The sequence below is a fragment of the Rhinoraja longicauda genome, chromosome 40, assembly GCF_053455715.1.
Source record: "Rhinoraja longicauda isolate Sanriku21f chromosome 40, sRhiLon1.1, whole genome shotgun sequence".
NCBI lineage: Eukaryota > Metazoa > Chordata > Chondrichthyes > Rajiformes > Arhynchobatidae > Rhinoraja > Rhinoraja longicauda.
This window is the reverse complement of record NC_135992.1, coordinates 9,388,408-9,409,301: the sequence shown is the minus strand read 5'-3', so window position 1 is coordinate 9,409,301 and position 20,894 is coordinate 9,388,408. Positions and strand designations below refer to the sequence as shown.

The window sequence follows — 20,894 nt, the reverse complement described above, 5'->3', positions numbered from 1 at the left end:
AAATAATGTCTCAGCATTATTACTCTATAAATTGCTCAATGGGAATAGAAAATCACTAGAGTTCAATTATATTGCTATTTATATAAGCATATGATTGGCGATCTTGTTTAGAGAAAAAGTACACAAGTACCTTCAGAAACAGAAACGGACCATTTGGAAAAAGAACTTGGATTAATGAAGGATTCAATATTTTCAGTTGGCTTGGTGGATCATCACCAATAAATTTAAATTTTATACTTTGTAGGATAACGTAGCATGAGTTTTCACAATAAAACATCTCAGTGAACTGCAGGACCAGATAATCTTTTGGTACAGAGAAGAGATCACCAGAAATAATATCTTGCAATTATGAAAAGACTTACTGCCTTAATCAAGAAACATCTCTGATAACAATTGCATCCTCAACAGAATAAACAGAATCACCTCAGAGTGTAATGTTCAAATACTCAGTGGGGTTTACATCCACAGCTAACTCAGAGAAAAGAATGTCCTGTCACTGAAGCTTGCTGAGCAGTTACAAAATAGCTGGTCAGCTAAATGAAGGGAATATTCTGTAATGGGGATATGGAGGAAGAGTAAAAAGAAACTCAAGAAGAACCTTTAACACAATGGAATGTCAAATAAATGCAATCCCTATCAGGAGACAAACAATACTAGAATAGAAGACAAAATCTTGGTTAGAGGGACAGTTGATTAGGAGTTGATAAAGGAAGAAAGAAAGATAGGAACATAGGAAGGATGGAGACGATACCAAAGGCCAAGTGATTAAATCCAGCCTCAATCAAGAATTCTGTAGTTTTGGCATTGATGATATTTGGGATGGGGCAGACAAAGCTGTGGAGGGCTTTGAAAACAAGTGTACAATCGATTAAAATGATGCATTGTTTAAACAAGAAGGATGAATGATTTGTTGAGAGTTGAAATGCGGCCATGCCCCAATTATCTATAGTACATCTTATTAGACTTGCGATGATGAGTTGTGATACAAACTCACTCCCCGAGCTCTTTGCAAATCTGTCTTCTCACACAAAGGGTTTTAGCATAGCAGCTGAACCTGACCAACGTTCTGAAAGCTCATTGATTAATAGAAGCACAAGTTTTCTTCAGTCAAGAGAAACATTCCTGACCCACGAAGAACAGAACCATCTGATAGTGAAGACGGATAAACAAAAGAGAAAGGCAAGGCCCCCACCGATTTAATTAAGTCCTGCCATCCACCTGATGTAATCAATGTAATCATCACAGAGATGATGTAATTAGCAAAGAAGATAACATAAGAATTAGAAACAAAAGGGGCGCTGGGAGAGAAAGACACAGAATGCACTCCTCAGCCACTGTCACTGACGGACAACTTTTTTTGCCTGCAAATCATTGGTATATTTTGCTAGTACTGTGCCAATTGTATTTATTTTGGAAATCTTTTGAGAGTAAAACATCTGGTGAAGAGGCCATTAAAAAAAATCGGAAAATTATATGTGTGTGTGTAGATGGGCTGATCAGTAAGTTTGCAGACAATACAAAAATTGGCAGAGTTGTGAGGGTAGTCAAAATATTCAGCAGAATATAGAACAGTTGGTAATATGTACAGAGAAATGACAGATGGAATATAATCCAGACAACTGTTAGGATCCTGGGAGGTCTAATGCAAGAGGAGAGTATACAGTATTTGGCAGGACCCTTAGGAGCATTGATGTACAGAGGGATATTGGGGTGCAAGTCCATACACCTTTGAAAGTGGTAACGCAGCTAGATAAGTTGGGAAAGGCGGCCTATAGCATAGATCAGAAACGAGGGGGGGGGGTCAAGTATAAAAGTCGGGAAACACGATTTTGTTTGGCCTTTAACGAGTGCAACATAACTAGGTACCGTGCAAAGATATGGTTGTGGCTCTGTTTAATAGACTTGCTTATTGGATTGACCTTTGGTACTGAAAAATAGGATGAAGCCATAAATGTAACATGCATACCTGCAATTCCTTTTTATCAGCAAGGCTTTTAGCAATGGCCTTCGCGGCTTCCACACCAATTGTATTGCCTTCCAGGCAGAGTGCTTGTAGACTATCGAATTTCTCAATCTCTTCAATAATCTCAGCCGCTAAAAAAAATGCATGAGCAAAGCAGAGGTTAAAGAAACAACGAAAGGCGAAACAGGTGAAAATATCAAAAGGTTAACTTTATTGATATTTCTCCATAAATTACTGTCCATGGCATGCATTTGGTCTCTGTTGTAAGCTGACTGAAAGAATCACTATGTGAAATAGCAAAATACTTCCGAGAAAGAATTAAAAATGCATGTTTTAACAAAGGGTCTGACATCTGAACAGAAAACTGTTTCTAATTTAGAGTAATGCATTTAGTTTTGGTCACCATATTATAGGAAAGATGATGTTAAGCTGGAAAGAGTGCAGAGAAGATTTACAAGGATATTAAAAGACTCGAGGGCCTAAGATATAGGGAGAGGTTGGGCAGGCTAGTACTATATTCCTTGGAGCCCAGGAGGAAGAGAAGTGATCTTGCAGAGGTGTATAAGATCAAAAGGGGAATAGATTGGGTAAAAGACTTTGTGCATTTACCCTGAGTATGGATATCAAGAACCAGAGGACATAGGTTTAAGGTGAGAGGGGAAAGATTTAACAGGAATCTAAGGGGCACCTTTTTCCACACAGAGGGTGGTAGCTAAATGGAATGAGCTGCCGGAGGGGTAGTTGAGGTAGAAACGAAAAAAACATTTAAAAGGCATTTGGACAGGTACATGGACAGAGGGATATGGGCCAAAAGCCGGCAGGTGGGACCAGTGTAGATGGTGCACCTGGGTCGGCATGGGCAAGCTGGGCCGAAGGGCTTGTTTCTGTGCTGTATGACGAGTCTTTCCATAGAACCTTCCCGACATGCTGAGTATTTTCAACATCTTGTTTTTATTTCAGATTTCCAGCATCTGCAGTTTTGTTTTAATTTCCAATCACGATTTGATTGTCTGACTACAGACTAGATGACAGCGAGGAAACTTGAACACGTTTTTATTTATTACAATATATAAAGAGCAAAAAGCTTTTTAAAAAGCTTTTCTTACTAATACTTCTAGCATCTGTTTCACATATCCAGGAAAAAATGACTTTCACACTAGTTCAAGCTACAGTCCCCCTCCATAGTTTTCCCCTTCCTGGAATCAGTGGTGAATGCTAAGGTACTGTTCCAATAGTGCCATTCATCCAACAAATAACATCTTTAAGTAATTTAGTTTAGAAATACAGTGCGGAAACAGGCCCTTCAGCCCACCGAGTCCGCACCGACCAGCGATCCCCCACACATTAACATTATCCTACACACATTAGGGACAATTTGCTTATACCAAGCCAATTAACCTACAAACCTGCAGGTCTTTACTACCTGTAAACCTGTATGAAGATCTCGGAGAAAACCCACGCAGTCACGGGGAGAACGTACAGACAGCACCCATAGCCGGGATTGAACCTGAGTTTCCGGCGCTGAAAACGCTGCAAGGCAACAAATCTACCGCTGCGCCACTGTGCTGCCCTACAGTACTGACTATTTTTTCTAGGTACAAGTCAAATGCTACAGCATTGAACTGGAACAAATTATATTTCAATTAGCTTTCCTTAGAATGTGCAAACCCTCCCCAGGGCAAATATGGTTACAGCTTGAATAGGGACGATTAACCCATGACCGCCTTAAGTTATATGGCTTTGTACTACAGTACATTATGTACATACACACTCAGCCATTAACTTACATCCATATATACTTCATATTCTAATATTTAGCCACATTTTGCTTCATGCCTCAAAAGATATTTTTCAATTTCACCTACCAGCCTCAGCAGTGTCAAGCTTTAGGGCACGGCCTTTAAAACTCAGCTCTCCACCACCCACTTGAGTCTTTGCAAGAGAGTCCGCCAACTGAGAAATATCCTCAGAAGCCATCTCCTAACACCTGTTGAGAAAGTCAATTTAGGCAGAGTAAACAAAAAGTCCGAACAAATACACACAGAAAAAAAAAGTTTTTGCTATTCAATGAGCCAAGCAGTGTGGACATGCAGAAGGCAATTCCTAGATACTCCACATAATAAGGAATTACTGTAACCAGAACTCACTTGGTTCAGTAATAATCACTGCATTTATTTGTGCCAAAACGAGGAAGGAAAAGCTCATGTCTTCGGGAACAATAACGTTAGGTCCCTATCATACAAGATATTGAATCAGACACCGACCATCACAACACATCTCAACCTCGCCAACCTCACAATCTAGCCCTGTAGTACTCCATAAGAAGAAAATGTTCCACCCAAGAAAACACTAACATGAGTTATTCCAGCATTTTGTATCTATCCGTGGAGACTTTGATAGAGACATATTCTTCTGACATGTCCTACCTATCTAATTTGATTCTTTCAGCTGTGTGTCTTGGAATTTGATGTGAAGTATTCTGCAGACAAGGTAAGTAGAAGTGGGTAAGCTGTCTGATATGTCTGCTGTACATTGTCCTGGTCTCGCAGGCATAACGAACAGCATTATACACCTTCAGCTTGGTCTTTAGGCAGGTTCCTCATCGTTCCGAAATATTTTACATCTCAGTCTTCCAAAAGCAGAGCAAAGTTGTTGCCGCCAAAGGTTAACTTTATTGAAGTGTCAGTAATGCACTCCTTGTCACATCCACCCAATTTTAAAACCCAGTCCCACTATTCCAATTTCTTAGTAGGAAAAAAAACCTGAAGATGCTGGTTTAAATCGAAGGTAGACACAAAATGCTGGAGTAACTCAGCGGGTCAGTCTGAAGAAGGGTCTCTACCCGAAATGCCACCCATTTCTTCTCTCCCGAGATGCTAACTGACCCGCTGAGTTACTCCAGCATTTTTGTGTCCACATTCCAATTTCTTAACCGGGTAAATAATTTGGTGTCAATTCACTGAGCAAATTTAGGCAAGATTCATCAAATGAGCTTTATCAAACGCCTTCTAGAAATAATATCCATAAATATTTCCGAGTTCACTACTCTGGTTCCAGATCTGGAACATTTTTGACCACTAGCACAAACCCAGATCCTACCAAAAAAGTTTAAATCAGGTTTTTTAGCACAATTTAACTTCAAATTCTTACTCGCTTTGTCTGTTCAGCTGGATTTTTTAACGCAGAGATCAATAATTACTCAAAGGATAGCAGTTAGAATAAATCTATTGTAACTTCCTGGTTTCATTCTGTAAACTTTGAGATTTAAGTCAATTCCTCAAATTACAGGAAGAGTTGCCAAACTGAGAGACTTTGACATTAGGACATGTGAAAAATTCTCACCCACTTCAAAACACCTAACCAAAAAAGGATCGCATTCTCTACTAGCACAATTTTAAAGTAATGTCTGCCAAGATGTGCATCTTGGACTGAATGGCTTTATCCTTCGTCACAAATGTTTATTTATATCACAGCAATTTTCTTTGTCTTATTTACACTATATCCTTTACCTTCCAAAAAATTGGAAATTTATTAATTTTGATACACCATGCAAATTTATTTTCAAAACTTGTCTTTAGTTTGTTACCTTTTTATTCTCTTTGTACCTTTCCCATAAAGCAGAATCTATAGAGATGTCAGTCTCTGCTGAACCATACTTCACCAATCCTGTTAACCAACCATCCAAATTTCCCAGTCTTAACTTGTCCTTTCAAAAACCATATTAAGAGACATCTGTGGAAGGAAATGGGCAGGTGACATTTTGGGTCAGGCCCCTTCTTCAGAGTGATGGGAGCCAGTAGAAAGAGGTCAGGAGGAAGGTAAGGGGCAAGAGCTGCAGAGTAAAAGGTAGATCCAGAAGCTGTTCGGCACTTCAAGTGGGAGAGAGGAAGGTGATAGTAATCAAGGATGGAGGTGATGTGCAGACTGAATTATGCAAAATGTAGAATCTGAAATGAAAGGAAAGCGGGGTGTAAAATTGTGTGGGTGATGAGTAGATGGAGGGGGGAAAGGAAGGGGTGATGGAGCAAGGGGAGTGAAAAGAAAGCAGTGCTGGAGGGTGGGGGTGCGGGGGGGAGAAAGAGTTTGGTGGATGAGAAGAGGGAGTATTTTACCTGAAATTGGAAAAGTCGACTGCCAAGCCTTTGGTTTGTAGGCTACCCACGTGAAACATGATACTAGTTTTCCATTTGGCCTCACTCTGGCAGTGGAGGTGGCCAAGGACAGATCAGTATGGGTAGGGCAGGGGCTAGCAATCAGGAGCTCCAGCTGGCCCTGGCAGACAGAGTGCAGGTGTTCAGCGAACCAGTTACCTAGACCACACTCAGGCTCCCTGATGTAGAAGAGACCACTTCAAGAGCACTGAAACCATTCGATGAGGTTGGAGGTCTGTGCAAACCATTATCTCATCTGGAAGTGTTTGGTCTCAGAATGGAGACAGGGGAGGTGGTGTTGAAACAGTTGTTGCTTCTCCTGCAGGTGCAGTGTAAAGTGCCCGGGGGAGGGGAAGGACCAAGGAAACTAAAGATGTGTAGGAAGGAACTGCAGATGCTGGTTTAAACCAAAGATAGACACAAAAAGCTGGAGGAACTCAGCGAGTCAGACAGCAACTCCGGAGAAAAGGAATAGGTGACTTTTCGGGTCTGAAGAAGGGTCCCGCCCCAAAACGTCACCTATTCCTTAAGGGAACTAAGGAATCAGGGACATTAAACTCCAAGTGATTGATTTAACCATTAACTAAATTCTGCCACATCTAAATGTAATATGGGCTATCCTTTATAAATCCATGCTGGCTTTATCTATTCAGCTGAAAATTGAAAGATCAGCACACTAGCTCATGAACAGACCCTCGTGATTTCTCACAGACCAATGTTAGATTAACTATAATATAACAAAGAATCGTAGCGGACAGGAACATGTCCTTAGGCCCACAAAGTTACCAAGTTAAACTGATCTTCTCTGCCTGCCTGTGAGGCACATCTATGTGCCCATCTAAAAGCCTCTTAAATGCCACCATTGTGCCTGCCTCCAACACCTCCCCTGGCAGCACATTCCAGGCACCACCACTCTGTTTTAAAACAAACTTGCCCCACACATCTCATTTGCCCCTCTGATCTTAAAAGTTATGCCCTCTAGTCCTTGACATTTCCAACCTTAAAAATTCTGACAGGCTCCCTATGCCTCTCATTGTTTTCTGATTTTCCCTCCATAAACATTTTTAAGGGTTAAAGGATAATTTGTCAATCTAAAGAACTGCTGAATTAAAAACACATTTTGGCTTTTTGCTACAAATACAAAACTTGTTACCTTTCCATCTTTGACTCAAGGTGTGAAAATTCTGCAGGTAAACAATCGTCTTTGTTACACGCTTGCCTATTTCACACACCAGGTATGCTGATCAAAACACAAAGTGTTGAAGCAAATCAGCGTGTCAGGCAGCATCAGTGGAGGGAATGGATAGGCGACAATTTGGATTGGGATCCTTCTTCAGAAAGGTTGCCAGTCCATTCCCTCCACAGATTCCATCAGACTGAAGGGTCTCGACCCAAAACGTCGCCCATTATTACTATTCAGAGATGCTGCCTGTCCCGCTGAGTTACTCCAACATTTTGTGGGTATCACAAAATGCTGGAGTAACTCAGCAGGTCAATAGACAATAGGTGCAGGAGTAGGCCATTCAGCCCTTCGAGCCAGCACCGCCATTCAATGCGATCATGGCTGATCACTCTCAATCAGTACCCCGTTCCTGCCTTCTCCCCATACCCCCTCACTCCGCTATCCTTAGGAGCTCTATCCAGCTCTCTCTTGAAAGCATCCAACGAACTGGCCTCCACTGCCTTCTGAGGCAGAGAATTCCACACCTTCACCACTCTCTGACTGAAAAAGTTCTTCCTCATCTCCGTTCTAAATGGCCTACCCCTTATTCTTAAACTGTGGCCCCTTGTTCTGGACTCCCCCAACATTGGGAAAATGTTTCCTGCCTCTAATGTGTCCAATCCCCTAATTGTCTTATATGTTTCAATAAGATCCCCCCTCATCCTTCTAAATTCCAGTGTATACAAGCCTAATTGCTCCAGCCTTTCAACATACGACAGTCCCGCCATTCCGGGAATTAACCTAGTGAACCTACGCTGCACGCCCTCAATAGCAAGAATATCCTTCCTCAAATTTGGAGACCAAAACTGCACACAGTACTCCAGGTGCGGTCTCACCAGGGCCAGGTACAACTGTAGAAGGACCTCTTTGCTCCTATACTCAACTCCTCTTGTTATGAAGGCCAACATTCCATTGGCTTTCGACCCGAAACATCACCCATTCCTTCTCTCCCGAGATGCTGCCTGACCCGCTGAGCTACCACAGCATTTTGTGATACCTTCGATTTGTACCAGCATCTGCAATCATTTTCCTATCAACATTTTGTGACTATCTTCCGAATTATTCCAGGACTTTGTTTTGATCAGGATTCCAGAATCTTTTGTAACCATGTGAACTGATATTTTTTTTTTCCCAGGACTCTTTTGACAACATTGTTGTGTCATCATCAACTGCTGGGAAGGGTTGCAATAATACCCACAGCAGCCTGCCCAGATCACAGACACCCTTCTGTACAACCCTAGTAGAGTAGGTGGGGAGAAATCTCAGCAGCACTGTCCCCAAATCATTAGGACATTAAGTTTAAACCCCCAACCCTGACATTGGTTAGCACACCTTCAAGATTCCAGGGCGGAACTAGGTGACTTACACCGTCTAAAAGCCCCCCGTTACTTACGATGAGACATTAAACCAAGACATGCTGTGAATCCGACCAGGAACAAGCTTCCTTGGCTCTGGCTGGGAGCACGTTGATGACAACAACGTTGATGTGATAACCAGACACCAGCTCCACATCCAAACACCTACCGATCTACTCTGCCTCCAACGCTCTCAGAGAGACGGCGCCGTCTGGTTGTTTATCACCAACAGAACACGTCGTTACTTAAATTATTAACACACACACAACAACAACAAAAATCGCTTGTAAAGCCTCCAGCGTCACTTAGAAATCATAATTAATAGCGATTTGTCGTAAAAAATCACTAAAAACACCTCAGAAAAAATTAAAGTGTAAATAAAAATACCACAGACCGTCCGGATTGAAAGCAATTTAACGGAGCTCGCTCCACGCGCCGAGTTTTTTTTTGGACTTAATGGCGGTCAACGCTTTTCAAACCGGCATCTAGTGAGTTCCGCCGTTTCTTCATGCGCATGTGCAAAGAGCCAAGCATTGTGGGAGTTGTAGTTCCTCCCGAGACGGCGCACCTTCCGTTGAGGCCGGGATGATGCCCCCTTCGGAACTACATTTCCCTGTGAACGTTGCGTGAACGGGTTTCCCCGCCCTTTCGATGGCATGCGATACGAAAGAAAGCCGGTTCGCAAGCTGTTGAGTCCCCCAACAACTGCACCACCTGCAGGCGTAAAGGCCCATTGCAAGCAGCACTTTGCAGGGACCCTTCCAAAATGTTCTCCATTATACAAACTTTTTTGTACACATTTCGAAGATAAAATAAAAATATGCACAAAACAAAAGCTCTTCTTGCATTCTCGGTGTCTATACATTCAGCAGTGTCATACACTGCAGCATTTGTACATACCTTTAAAGAAAACACTTTATTCACAAAATGCTGGAGTAACTCAGCAGGTCAGGCAGCATCTCGGGAGAGAAGGAATGGGTGACGTTTCGGGTCGAGACCCTTCTTCAGACTGAAAATCTGAAAGAAAACACTCTTGCCACTATTGTTTGAGGGGCTAATTCTCCCACTAACCCACAATTAACTGATGGTAAATAAGCACAAAGTGCTGGAGTAACTCAGCGGGTCAGGCAGCATCGCCGGAGAACATGAATTGGTGACCTTTCGGGTCAGGACCCTTCTTCAGAGACTATCTTTTCTTGGACAATTCCACCACTATATTCCACAGCAATATTTTTTAGAAGTGGGGAAACCAGACACATATAAGTTCTTTTGTGGTTAAGTGTTTAATCTGAAAGATGGCACATCTGGCGTGCTGCACTCTTTCACTTGCATGCCAGACTAATTGCAGTTTTCAACGCCCTGGAGTAGATTTGTTGGATTCCACAGTTGTCCGATTCGAAGCCAAGGCTGACACTCTTTTATACATATGCTGAAGTAGTACATTTATATAGCACCTTTCACTTGCCAGGATATTCTTAAGTGTATTCTCAGTCAATTAAGTATTTTGTGAAGTGTAGTCGGTATTCTTTTGCGGACTAGGCTGACCACCCTGTCGAGCGATTCCTTGTGTTTTTGCTCGAACACCAAGCTGGATAGTGCTCTTAAGGATAGTGGAGTCAGGGGTATGGGGAGAAGGCAGGAAAAGGGTACTGATTGAGAATGATCAGCCATGATCACATTGAATGGTGGTGCTGGCTCGAAGGGCCGAATGGCCTACTCCTGCACCTATTGTCTATTGCTCTTCTAAATGAAGTTATAAATCGCAACCAAACTGCAAGGAATAAGTGTCCCTTATCTTTGAACGGGCATAAATTTAAGAAGAGGCAATGGAAATATAAGGGAGAGTTTGGGTTAGTAGTAGTGGTGGTGGTGGGTTCAGCATTGGAAAAAGAGAAACAGAAAATAGACAACAGACAATAGGTGCAGGAGGAGGCCATTCGGCCCTTCGAGCCAGCACTGCCATTCAATGTGATCATGGCTGATCATTCTCAATCAGTACCCCGTTCCTGCCTTCTCCCCATACCCCCTGACTCCGCTATCCTTAAGAGCTCTATGCAGCTCTCTCTTGAATGCATTCAGAGAATTGGCCTCCACTGCCTTCTGAGGCAGAGAATTCCACAGATTCACAACTCTCTGACTGAAAAAGTTTTTCCTCATCTCAGTTCTAAATGGCCTACCCCTTATTCTTAAAACTGTGGCCCCTTGTTCTGGACTTCCCCCAACATTGGGAACATGTTTCCTGCCTCTAACGTGTCCAACCCCTTAATAATCTTATACGTTTCGATAAGAGAAAAAGAGACACATACACAAACACAAAAATGGAACTGCAGATGCTGGTTTGCAAAAAAGGCACAAAGTACTGGAGTAACTCAGCGGGTCAGGCAGAGAGAGAGAGACTAAGTACAATTTAGGAGGTCAGGAGGTATTGCTTCCTTCTGAATCAGAGAGCAGAAGGCGGAGCATGGTGAGGCGATGGAGCGGAAACTTCAGCGTTAAACCTTCAGTGACTGGATGGGCGAATGTCATTTTAATCCAACAACAGAAAGGCGGCCAGAGAGAGGGGAATAAACCCAACTGAAAGAGGTAAACTGAGGGAAAATGCGATGTGGGAAAAGATACCGTGGGCACTATTTTTTATTCTTCAAATTCTCTTCTTTGGGCCGTTGCAGGGTTCGGTTTCGGTTTCTTTTTCTTTTTAAGTCTTCTTTTATCTTCATGCGGTCCGACCCCCGGACTCGTTTACAGTAGAGCGGGGGTCCTGTTTGGAGGCCGGGGAGGGAACTACGCAACACCGCGGCTTCAATTTTCGTTATAGGCCTCAACTGCTTTTGTGTGCATTGATTTCCAGGCAAGGAGTGAGCTAATTTATCAATACTTTGAAGTCCACATGCTCCAACTAGACTAAATTTGTCATTTAGTCGAGCTTTCACCATTAACACTTGGAAAGAATATTTTACTTTCAGAATCTGATTTGTTTTTATTTTAATTTCACCCTAACCATTCATTTCACACACTGAAGCATAACTTCCATATATTTAAACGGGTTTGTGGCCTGGACAACCTCCCTAACTCTCTAAATTTAAATAGTTTCCATGATTTCGAGTCTCTGATATAATCAACTTGTTTTATGATTGTAGTTTAGTCACGGGAATAATAAGAAATATGTGTATTTCTTTAGTACCTTATTACATCCTAAAGTACATATTGGTTATTAAGTACTTTTAAAATGAAGTAATCATATTCATGTGGATTTACTCTTCGTGGTGTGATACTAACCAGAGTGCATTGCACTGATGTTGGTGAGAAAAGTGCAATGGCTACAGCACGTTTTTTGAGATAGTATCATAAGGATTTTTCATGAGGAAGCATAAAATGGCTGTAGTAGGTAGGTAGGTATAGCTGCTCCCTCAATGTGCCAGAGACCTGGGCTCGATCTGATCTCAGATGCTATCTGTGCGGAGTTTGCATGTTCCCCCTTTCACGATGTGGGTTTCCTCCGGGTGCTCGGGTTTCCTCTCGAATCCCAAAATCGTGCGGATTTTGTCGGCTAATTGCCCTCCTCGTGTGCAGGGAATGGATGAGGAAGGACAATAACATAGAACTAGTATGAACGGGTGATCGATGGTCATGTGGTCTCGGTGGACCGCAAAGCCTGTTTACATGTGGTATCTCTAAACGAAACATTTCTCCGTCGGTGCGTTCAGTACTATGCTAAAGAATCAACCCTTATTGCTTCAAATCATTAAAGTGGGCCTTGGTCTCACAATCTTCAGTGTTGGAGGTGATCAGAATATGTATTTGTAGCTTAATCCCCATATTGGGTATGTTTTGATCTTACTTTACAAATCAATTGTATACTGTGTGTTGGAGAAACAAGGAACTGCAGATGCTGGTTTACAAATAAAGACACAAAGTGCTGGAGTAACTCAACGGGTCAGGCAACATCTTTGGAGAACATGGATAGGTGACATTTCAGATCAGGATCCTCTTTCAGACTGATTGTGGTGGGGGAGGGGGAAGAAAGCTAGAAGGGGGCAGGACACAGCCTTGCGAGTGGTAGGTGGATACAGGTGAAGGAGGGGGTTGATAGGCAGATAGTTGGATGAAGACCAGAGAGGAAAAGACAAAAGGTATGTGATAAGGATAGAAGAAGTGCAAATTGTGAAGCCGGAGGAAGGAATATAGGTGCAAGGGGATGAGAGAAATGGATGCGTGTCCAAGTGGGGCACAGAGAGGGAAGGAGGGGAAGGGATGGGGTGAGGGGGGGTTTATAGGTATACTGTGTTCACATTTATAAAGAAAATTGTTGATGTAGCTTATCAACTATTCACTCCTCCAGATGAGGCAATCTCATTCCTGTACTTGAGTGATGGAAAAAGCATATATTGCATACGTTTGAATTGGAAGCAGGAGTAGGCCTCTTGGTCCCTCAAACCCATTCTGTCATTTAATAACTTATGCCCCAGATAACTGAAGCATAGCTTCCTGGTGACACAAAAACTGCAGACACTGGATGCTTTAGCAAAACATAAAGTGCTGGATGAACTCGGCGGGGCAGGCAGTATCTGGAGAAAATGTACCGATGATGTTGTGGGTCAGGACCCTTCTTCAGACTGATCATGGAGTTTCTTCAGCACTTTGTGTTTTGCTAATAACTAACTGTTTTTCCACTTAATTCCCCAAGCAATAAAAAAATAACATCATTAGTTTACTTAATGACTTGCTGTATCAGCAAATCAGCCTTTTGGGAATTATATACGAAGACACTTGCATCTTAGCGTTCTGCAATCTCTCACCATTTAGATAATATTCTTTTTAATGTTCCTGCAAAGTGGACCATATAGCATTTATCCAAATTATACACCGTGTGCCTGCCTTCCCTAATCTATCTTGATCTCCTGATGACTGATAAGGGTAGAGCAATGGATGTTGTCTACATGGACTACAATAAAGTACTTGACAAGGTTCTTCATGGTTGGCTGATCCAGAAGATTAAGACACGTAGGATTCATAGTGACTTAGTAGATTGGATTTAACATTTGCATGGCCATAGAAGGCAGACGCCATTAGTGGAGGTCAGACACAATTGGTATTCCTCAGGGAACAGTACTGGGACCTTTGAGGTATGTGGTCAAAATAAAATAATTTGGATGTAAATATAAATGGGCTGATTATTAATTTTGAGGTGGAGTTGTGGAAATAATTCCAGAACAAGGGGCCGCAGTTTAAGAATAAAGGGTAGGCCATTTAGAACTGAGATGAGGAAAAACTTTTTCAGTCAGAGAGTTGTGAATCTGTGGAATTCTCTGCCTCAGAAGGCAATGGAGGCCAGTTCGTTGGATGCTTTTAAGAGAGAGCTGGATAGAGCTCTTAAGGATAGCGGAGTGAGGGGGTATGGGGAGAAGGCAGGAACGGGGTACTGATTGAGAGTGATCAGCCATGATCGCATTGAATGGCGGTGCTGGCTCGAAGGGCTGAATGGCCTACTCCTGCACCTATTGTCTATTGTTTATTGTCTATATGGATCTTGGGAGATATGGGAAGAGAAAAGGCAGGTGCAGATTAATTCAAACAAGTGAAGGTTGAATATAAGGGGAAAATATATAACGACTGGCAGGACCCTTAACAGTATTGAAGTACAGATGGATTTTGGGGTGCACGTCCATAGCTTCATGAAAGTGGCAACACAAGTAGAAAGGGTGGTAAAGAACGGAAATGGCATGCTTCATTTCTTCGGTTTGAGGCATGGTACCACAGTCATGACGTCATGTTGCAGCTTTATAAAATTTTGGGTTGGGCCACAATTGGGGTATTGTATGCAGTTCTGATTGCTGCATTGCAGGAAGGATGTGGAGGCTTTGTAGAGGGCACAGAAGAGATTTACCAGAACATTGCCTGGATTAGAGAGTATAAGATTATTTTCTCGGGAATGCTGGGGGTTGATAGAAGTATATAAAATTATGGTAGACACAAAATGCTGGAGTAACTCAACGGATCAGGCAGCATCTCAGGAGAGAAGGAATGGGTGACATTTCGGGTCGAGACCCTTCTTCAGACTGGAGTCGGAAGCAGTCTGAAGAAGGGTCTCGACCCGAAACGTCACCCATTCCTTCTCTCCTGAGATGCTGCCTGACCCACTGAGTTACTCCAGCTTTTTGTGACTACCTTCGATTTAAACCAGCATCTGCAGTTTTTTTTCCTATATATAAAATTATGAGTGGGTGTCGATGAAGATATGTTATGACCTTTCCCCAAATAATGTGAACTTTTCAAATTGAGTCGCTCGGAGGCTGACGCTGGCTGATATAAGGAAGGCCATAAATGCTGTGGTAAATCAGCGGGTCAGGCAGCATCTCCCGGAGAACATGGATAGGCGATGTTTCGGGTTGGGACACCTCTTCAGATTGATACGGTTTTAATTGTCAAGAGAAACAGACATTCTCTTGGAGACTCTCTTGGTAGAATCTCCAAGCTCTGTACATGGGGTTTATGTATGTTTTAAACGCAAAAACAGCAATAAATGATTGACTGCTGTTTTAGTGGCTATAATTATCGACTATTTGAGTGTAGACATTTTTAACATATTTAGTGTAGACAAGGAACTTTGCGGAATCACATATTTGTAGTGGGAGTATATTGTAGCTGCCAAGCCAACTCTGAATATTAAAACACCTTTGCTGGAACAATGTCATTCATACAGGTAGTCCAAATAAATAAATAAATGATCCTTTATTCATCCCACAACGGGGAAATTTGCAGGGTTACAGCAACAAAGTGGATAGCAAAAATAAATAAGCATTCATTAAAAAAATAAAATAACGGTAATTATCTTTATTTGCTGGTCTGCTGGGAGCAGTGCTGATTGTGCAGCCTGACGGCAGCAGGAAGGAAGGAAGGACCTTCGATATCTCTCCTTCACACACTTGGGGTGAAGGAGTCTGTCACTGAAGGAGCTGCTCAGCGCAGTGACAGTGTCCTGCATGGGGTGGGAGGAGTCGTCCAGCAGTGATGATAGCCTTGCCATCATCCTCCTCTCTCCCATCGCCTGCACTGAGTGTGCTTGAGTACGGAACAACCAAATTAGCATTAGCCCCCTACTGTAGCCCCTGTACACACATGACTGTGGGGCCAGGTTCAGCTCAAACTCCATCATCAAGTTTGCTGATGACACTGGTGGTGGGCCGGATCTCCAACAACGATGAGAAGGCCTACCGGGAGGAGGTGGCTGATCTGGCACTCTGGTGTCAGGACAATAGCCTCCTCTTGAATGTCACTAAAACAAAGGAGCTGATTGTGGACTTCAGAAGGGCTAAACATCCAAGGACGTACACGCCACTGGAGATAAATGGGTCTATTGTGGATAGGGTGAGCAGTTTTAAATATTTGGGAGGCCGCATCGCAGAGGATCTGACGTGGGCAACGCACCTTGCCGCACTGGTGGGTAAGGCTAAGCAGCGCCTTTACCACCTTAGACAACTGAGGAAATTCAGAGTGTCTCTGAGGATCCTTCATTACTTCTACTCTGGGGCTGTAGAGAGCATCCTGTCCGGGAACATTACAGTCTGGTTTGGGAACAGCTCTGCCCAGGACAGGATGGCCCTGCAGAGAGTAGTGCGTTCGGCAGAACGCACCATGGGAACTACACTCGTCCCCCTGCAGGACCTATACATCAGGAGGTGCAGATCCAGAGCAAGCAAGATCATGAGGGACCCCTGCCACCCCAGTAACGGACTGTTCCAGATGCTACGATCAGGCAAACGCCTCCGCTGTCACGCTGTGAAAACGGAGAGGATGAGACGGAGTTTCTTACCACAGGCCATCAGGACTGTCAACTTTTATAACCCCAGAGACTAAATTTTTGTCGACACTAATAGTAACTTATTAACTTTATTTATATGCTGTAACTGTAATTCTTTTGTGCACAACCCGCAGGCATTGCCACTTTCATTTCACTGCACATCGTGTATGTGTATGTGACAAATAAATTTGACTTGACGACTTGAAATGCCCCCAACGCTGACTGGGCGATCGTTTCGCGGAACACCTTCGCTCAGCCCGCGTGAACCAACCTGATATCCCGGTTGCTGGACACTTCAATTCTCCTTCCCATTCCTACGCAGATCTTTCTGTCCTCGGTCTCCTCCATTGTCAGAGTGAGGCTAAACGCAATTTGGAGGAACAGCATCTCATATTTCGCTTGGGCAGCTTACAGCCCAGTGGTATGAATATTGATTTCTCTCACTTCAGGTAGCCCTGGCATTCATTCTCTCTCTATCCCTCCTCCACCCAAGTCGCACTAGCTTCTCATTTTCACCCTACAAACTGCTGTTTCCTTTATCATCGTTACTTTTTAAGCATATCTTTCATTCATTGTTCTTTATTGCTCCACATCATCGTCTATATCTCTCGTTTCCCTTATCCCTAACCAGTGTGGAGAAAGGTCTCGACCCGAAACGTCACCCATTTCTTCTCTCTAGAGATGTTGCCTGTCCCGCTGAGTTACTCCAACTTTTTGTGTCTATCTTCGACTGATTGAATTCCTCTGCTGGAAGCAGACATATTGCCTGGGCTAGAAAGTCTGAGCTATAGGGAGAGATTGAGTAGGCTGGGACTCTATTCCTTGGAGCACAGGAGGATGAGGGGGGGGGGGGGGATCTTATTGAGGTGTTTAAAATCATGAGAGGAATAGATCGGGTAGATGCACAGAGTCTCTTGCCCAGCGTAGGTGAATTGTGGACCAGAGGACATAGGTTTATGGTGAAGGGGAAAAGATTTAATAGGAGTCTGAGTGGTAACTTTTACACAAAGGATGGTGGGTGCATGGAACAAGCTGCCAGAGGAGGTGGTTGAGGCAGGGACTATCCCAACATTTAAGAAACAGTTAGACAGGTACAAGGGTAGGTCAGGTTTGGAGGAATATGAACCAAACGCGGGCAGGTGGGACTACTGTAGCTGGGGCATGTTGGCCGGTGTGGGCAAGTTGGGCCAAAGGGCCTGTTTCCGCATTGTATCACTCTTTGACTGTATGGCATGGACCTGAGGGGCTGAATGGCCTCCTTTTGTGTTGTAATGCAAGTTAAGGTGTAACCTATAGTTACAGTTGCCAGGTAGTAAAAGTCAGATGATCAAATGACAAAATTGGAGGAGGACAAGTGGCAAGGCAGGGCAGGAGACGTTTATCGTGACGTCAGTCACACGATTACAGACACAATGTAAATGCATTTGCCACAGGTGGAATCCGTGCTCATTTTTTGGGCCAGATTTATTTTTGGCCACAAAACTGCAGAAAGTTTCTGTACCTTTTTATGATTAGTCGCTGTTTATTTCAATTGGTTCACAAACTGAAACACTTTCCACCTGCCTGTCCATTTTTCAAACATCCATAGTATCCTGAAGGTTTATGTTGTTGTTTGTCACCCATCTTGTCATCAGAATTTTGGGATTCACTGATGTCCCCTTTATCCATGTTGATTGCAGGAATGAACAGAGCTTTGACTGACCCCTGCCATTCACCTTCTCCAACTCGTCTCCAATCTGAGCAAGTTGATGAAGGTGGATGATTGGGGTTCATGACATCATTGTTTTCCTTATCTCTTAGTTTCCTGTTTAATTTCCCAAGTATTTTTTTGGGCTTTCTCGTGGTTTAAAGCCCTAAATTGTCCTATTTTCGCTGTCCTGCAAGCCAGAACGTTTCCAACCCAAAGGTAGACACAAAATGCTGGAGTAACTCAGCAGGGGGACAGGCAGCATCTCTGGAGGGGAGGAATGGGTGACATTTTAGGTCGAGACCTTTCTTCAGACTAACCCAATGTGACTTGATCTTTTAGTTATTTGGTTTAGTTTATTGTCACGTCTACCGAGGTTCAATGAAAAGCTTTTGATGCCTGCTAACTAGTCAGATAGACTACTAGAAAGACTATGCATGATTACAGTCGAGCCATCTACAGCGTACAGATACATGATAAAGGGAATAACATTTAGTGCAAGATAAAGTGCAGTGATGTCCGATTAAAGAGAGTCCCGAGGGTCTCCAATGAGGTAGATAGCAGCTTAGGACCGCTCTCTAGTCATTGATAAGACGGTTCAGTTGCCTGATAACTCGCGGTTTCAGTTTCAGTTCTCTTGTAGAGCTTTGGACATTAACGTTGGACCCTTCTGCTCTACTTTATAAACTTTTGTAAATTACTGGATGAACATGCCCAGTCATTGTCGGGGTTGAAGTTGATTTTACCTGGTGTCCCCATGGAAACACGCCTTACAGTCCGCATCTCCCAAGCAATGTAATTGGACAGAAATGTAAGATTAAGTGAATAAGTAGCTTGATACCAGTCTTGCAACATATACTGTACCTACCGTGTTGTTACATGTCTGGTTGGTGCTTGGGTACATAATTGATTTCCAGTTGAGGTATTATGTAACAGGAGATAATTGATCACTTTAAACGTCTACCTCTACCAACAATAGGCCTGCCCACCTTTTTAGTACTTTGTCCCAGCTATTTGCGTTGTACTTTGTGTAGAATGCAGTGCTCTTTCCAGGCACGGACCTGATCAGGAAGGGGGTATCACAAAAAGCTGGAGTAACTCAGTGGGTCAGGCGGCCTCTCAGGAGAGAAGGAATGGGTGACATTTCGGGTCGAGACCCTTCTTCAGACTGATTTTTGTGATGCCTTCGATTTGTACCAGCATCTGTAGTTATTTTCCTACACTAATCAGGAAGGAGAGTTCAATTGTATGGATTAACACGCCCACCTTTGCTGACTTTCTGGTGGTTTCACTAAACAATCACTGTCTTTGCTTTCTGATTGTCCAGCATAATGCTTCATCCACTCATTGAGAACCATTTCTTTTTGCTCCTGAATGTTACAACCTGTTCTCTGCCGTGGGGCATTTAAACCACTTTGGAAATAAGGCACATTGTGTTACAATACAATACAATATATCGTTATTGTCATTGTACAGGGGTACAACGAGATTGGGAATGCGCCTCCCATACGATGCAATAAATTAATTAGCTAGTCAGTATTCATTTAAACAACCCAATGAAACAAATTAGAACAGTTTTAAAACAGAATAAAGTGCAAGTAGGTCTGTGCCGGTTCACTGTGCGATGTGACCATCCGGCTCAGCAGGACCGGTTCATAGCAGCTATGGCCCTGGGGATGAAGCTGTTCCTTAGTCTGGAGGTACGGGCGTAGAAGGCCTTGTATCGTCTGCACGATGGTAGAAGTTCGATCAGACTGTTGCAGGGCTCATAAAATTGTAGAATTCCTTATCTTCTTTTGAAGGTTATTTAAAAAAAACGATTAGGTTTAGGAAAGGTTTAGAAGGACGTGGGCAAATGAGACAAGCTTCGATAAAGCATCTCGGAGGCGTGGACGATTTGGGCCGAAGGGCCTGTGTCTACACTGTGTGATTGTATGACTCTATTGCCAGCATTGATTATTTGCTGCTTCTTGTTGTAGCTTGTCTCTTGCAGTGCATGTTTTGTATAATGAACAATTGCATTTTAGTTTAATTTATTATTATCACGTGTACAGTGAGAATCTTTTGTTTGCGTGCTATCCAGTCAACGAAAAGACTACACATTAATACAATCAAGCCGTCCACAGTGCACCGATAAAGGATAAAGGAATAATCTATAGTTCATGTTGGTTTAGTTTAGATGGTTTTACTTTCCTGTCAGAGTAAGATTGCTCTGGGTTCAAGCCCAATACTAAGACATTGAGTTCACACTGAACTCCCATTCCACTAAAATGCCAGAAGTGTGCTTCTGTGTTCCAGGAAAGGATGTGTTGAAGTGAGAACCATCTTTCTGTGGGATTATTCCAGCATGTTCCTTTAGACTTTAGAGATGCAGCACAGAAACAGGCCCTGAGGCCCACTGGGTCAGCGCCGACCAGCGATCACCCCGTACACTAGCACTATCCCACACACTAGGGACAATTCACAATTTTACCAAAGCCAATTAACCTACAAACCTGTATGTCTTGGGAGTGTGGGAGGAAATCGGAGCACCCGGAGAAAACCCACGCAAACTCCGTACAGACAGCATCTGGTAGTCAGGATCGAACCCGGGCCTTTGGCGCCGTGAGGCAGCAGCACCACCTCTTTGGTAGTGTTGGAATGTTTGTTTGGAATGAATGTCATCTTCTCCTGACGTTACTCTCTGAGTGTCTTCATCATATAGTTTGCAGCCATTTC

The 20,894-nt window shown here is 43.2% G+C and overlaps 2 protein-coding genes across 3 annotated transcripts in view; one reads left to right on the top strand and one right to left on the bottom strand.

The window, feature by feature from the left end:
• The window catches only part of rangap1b (Ran GTPase activating protein 1b), a 30,260-nt gene extending 21,070 nt beyond the window's left edge, over window positions 1-9,190 (bottom strand). The window contains exons 1-3 of one of the 2 annotated variants that reach the window (XM_078430522.1): window positions 9,086-9,190; window positions 3,829-3,950; window positions 1,967-2,094 (exon numbers count right to left, since the gene is read on the bottom strand). In XM_078430522.1, coding sequence (XP_078286648.1) covers window positions 1,967-2,094; window positions 3,829-3,940 — 240 coding nt within the window. In that variant the 5' untranslated portion in view covers window positions 3,941-3,950; window positions 9,086-9,190. Of the gene's footprint in view, window positions 1-1,966; window positions 2,095-3,828; window positions 3,951-8,860; window positions 8,945-9,085 lie in introns of those variants that run through there. The other variant, XM_078430523.1, reaches the window with a different exon arrangement.
• A 1,943-nt stretch (window positions 9,191-11,133) lies between these two features.
• The window catches only part of zc3h7bb (zinc finger CCCH-type containing 7Bb), a 61,392-nt gene continuing 51,631 nt past the window's right edge, over window positions 11,134-20,894 (top strand). The window contains exon 1 of the mRNA XM_078430801.1: window positions 11,134-11,274. The gene's annotated coding sequence lies outside the window, so the exon portion shown is untranslated. The remainder of the gene's footprint in view (window positions 11,275-20,894) is intronic.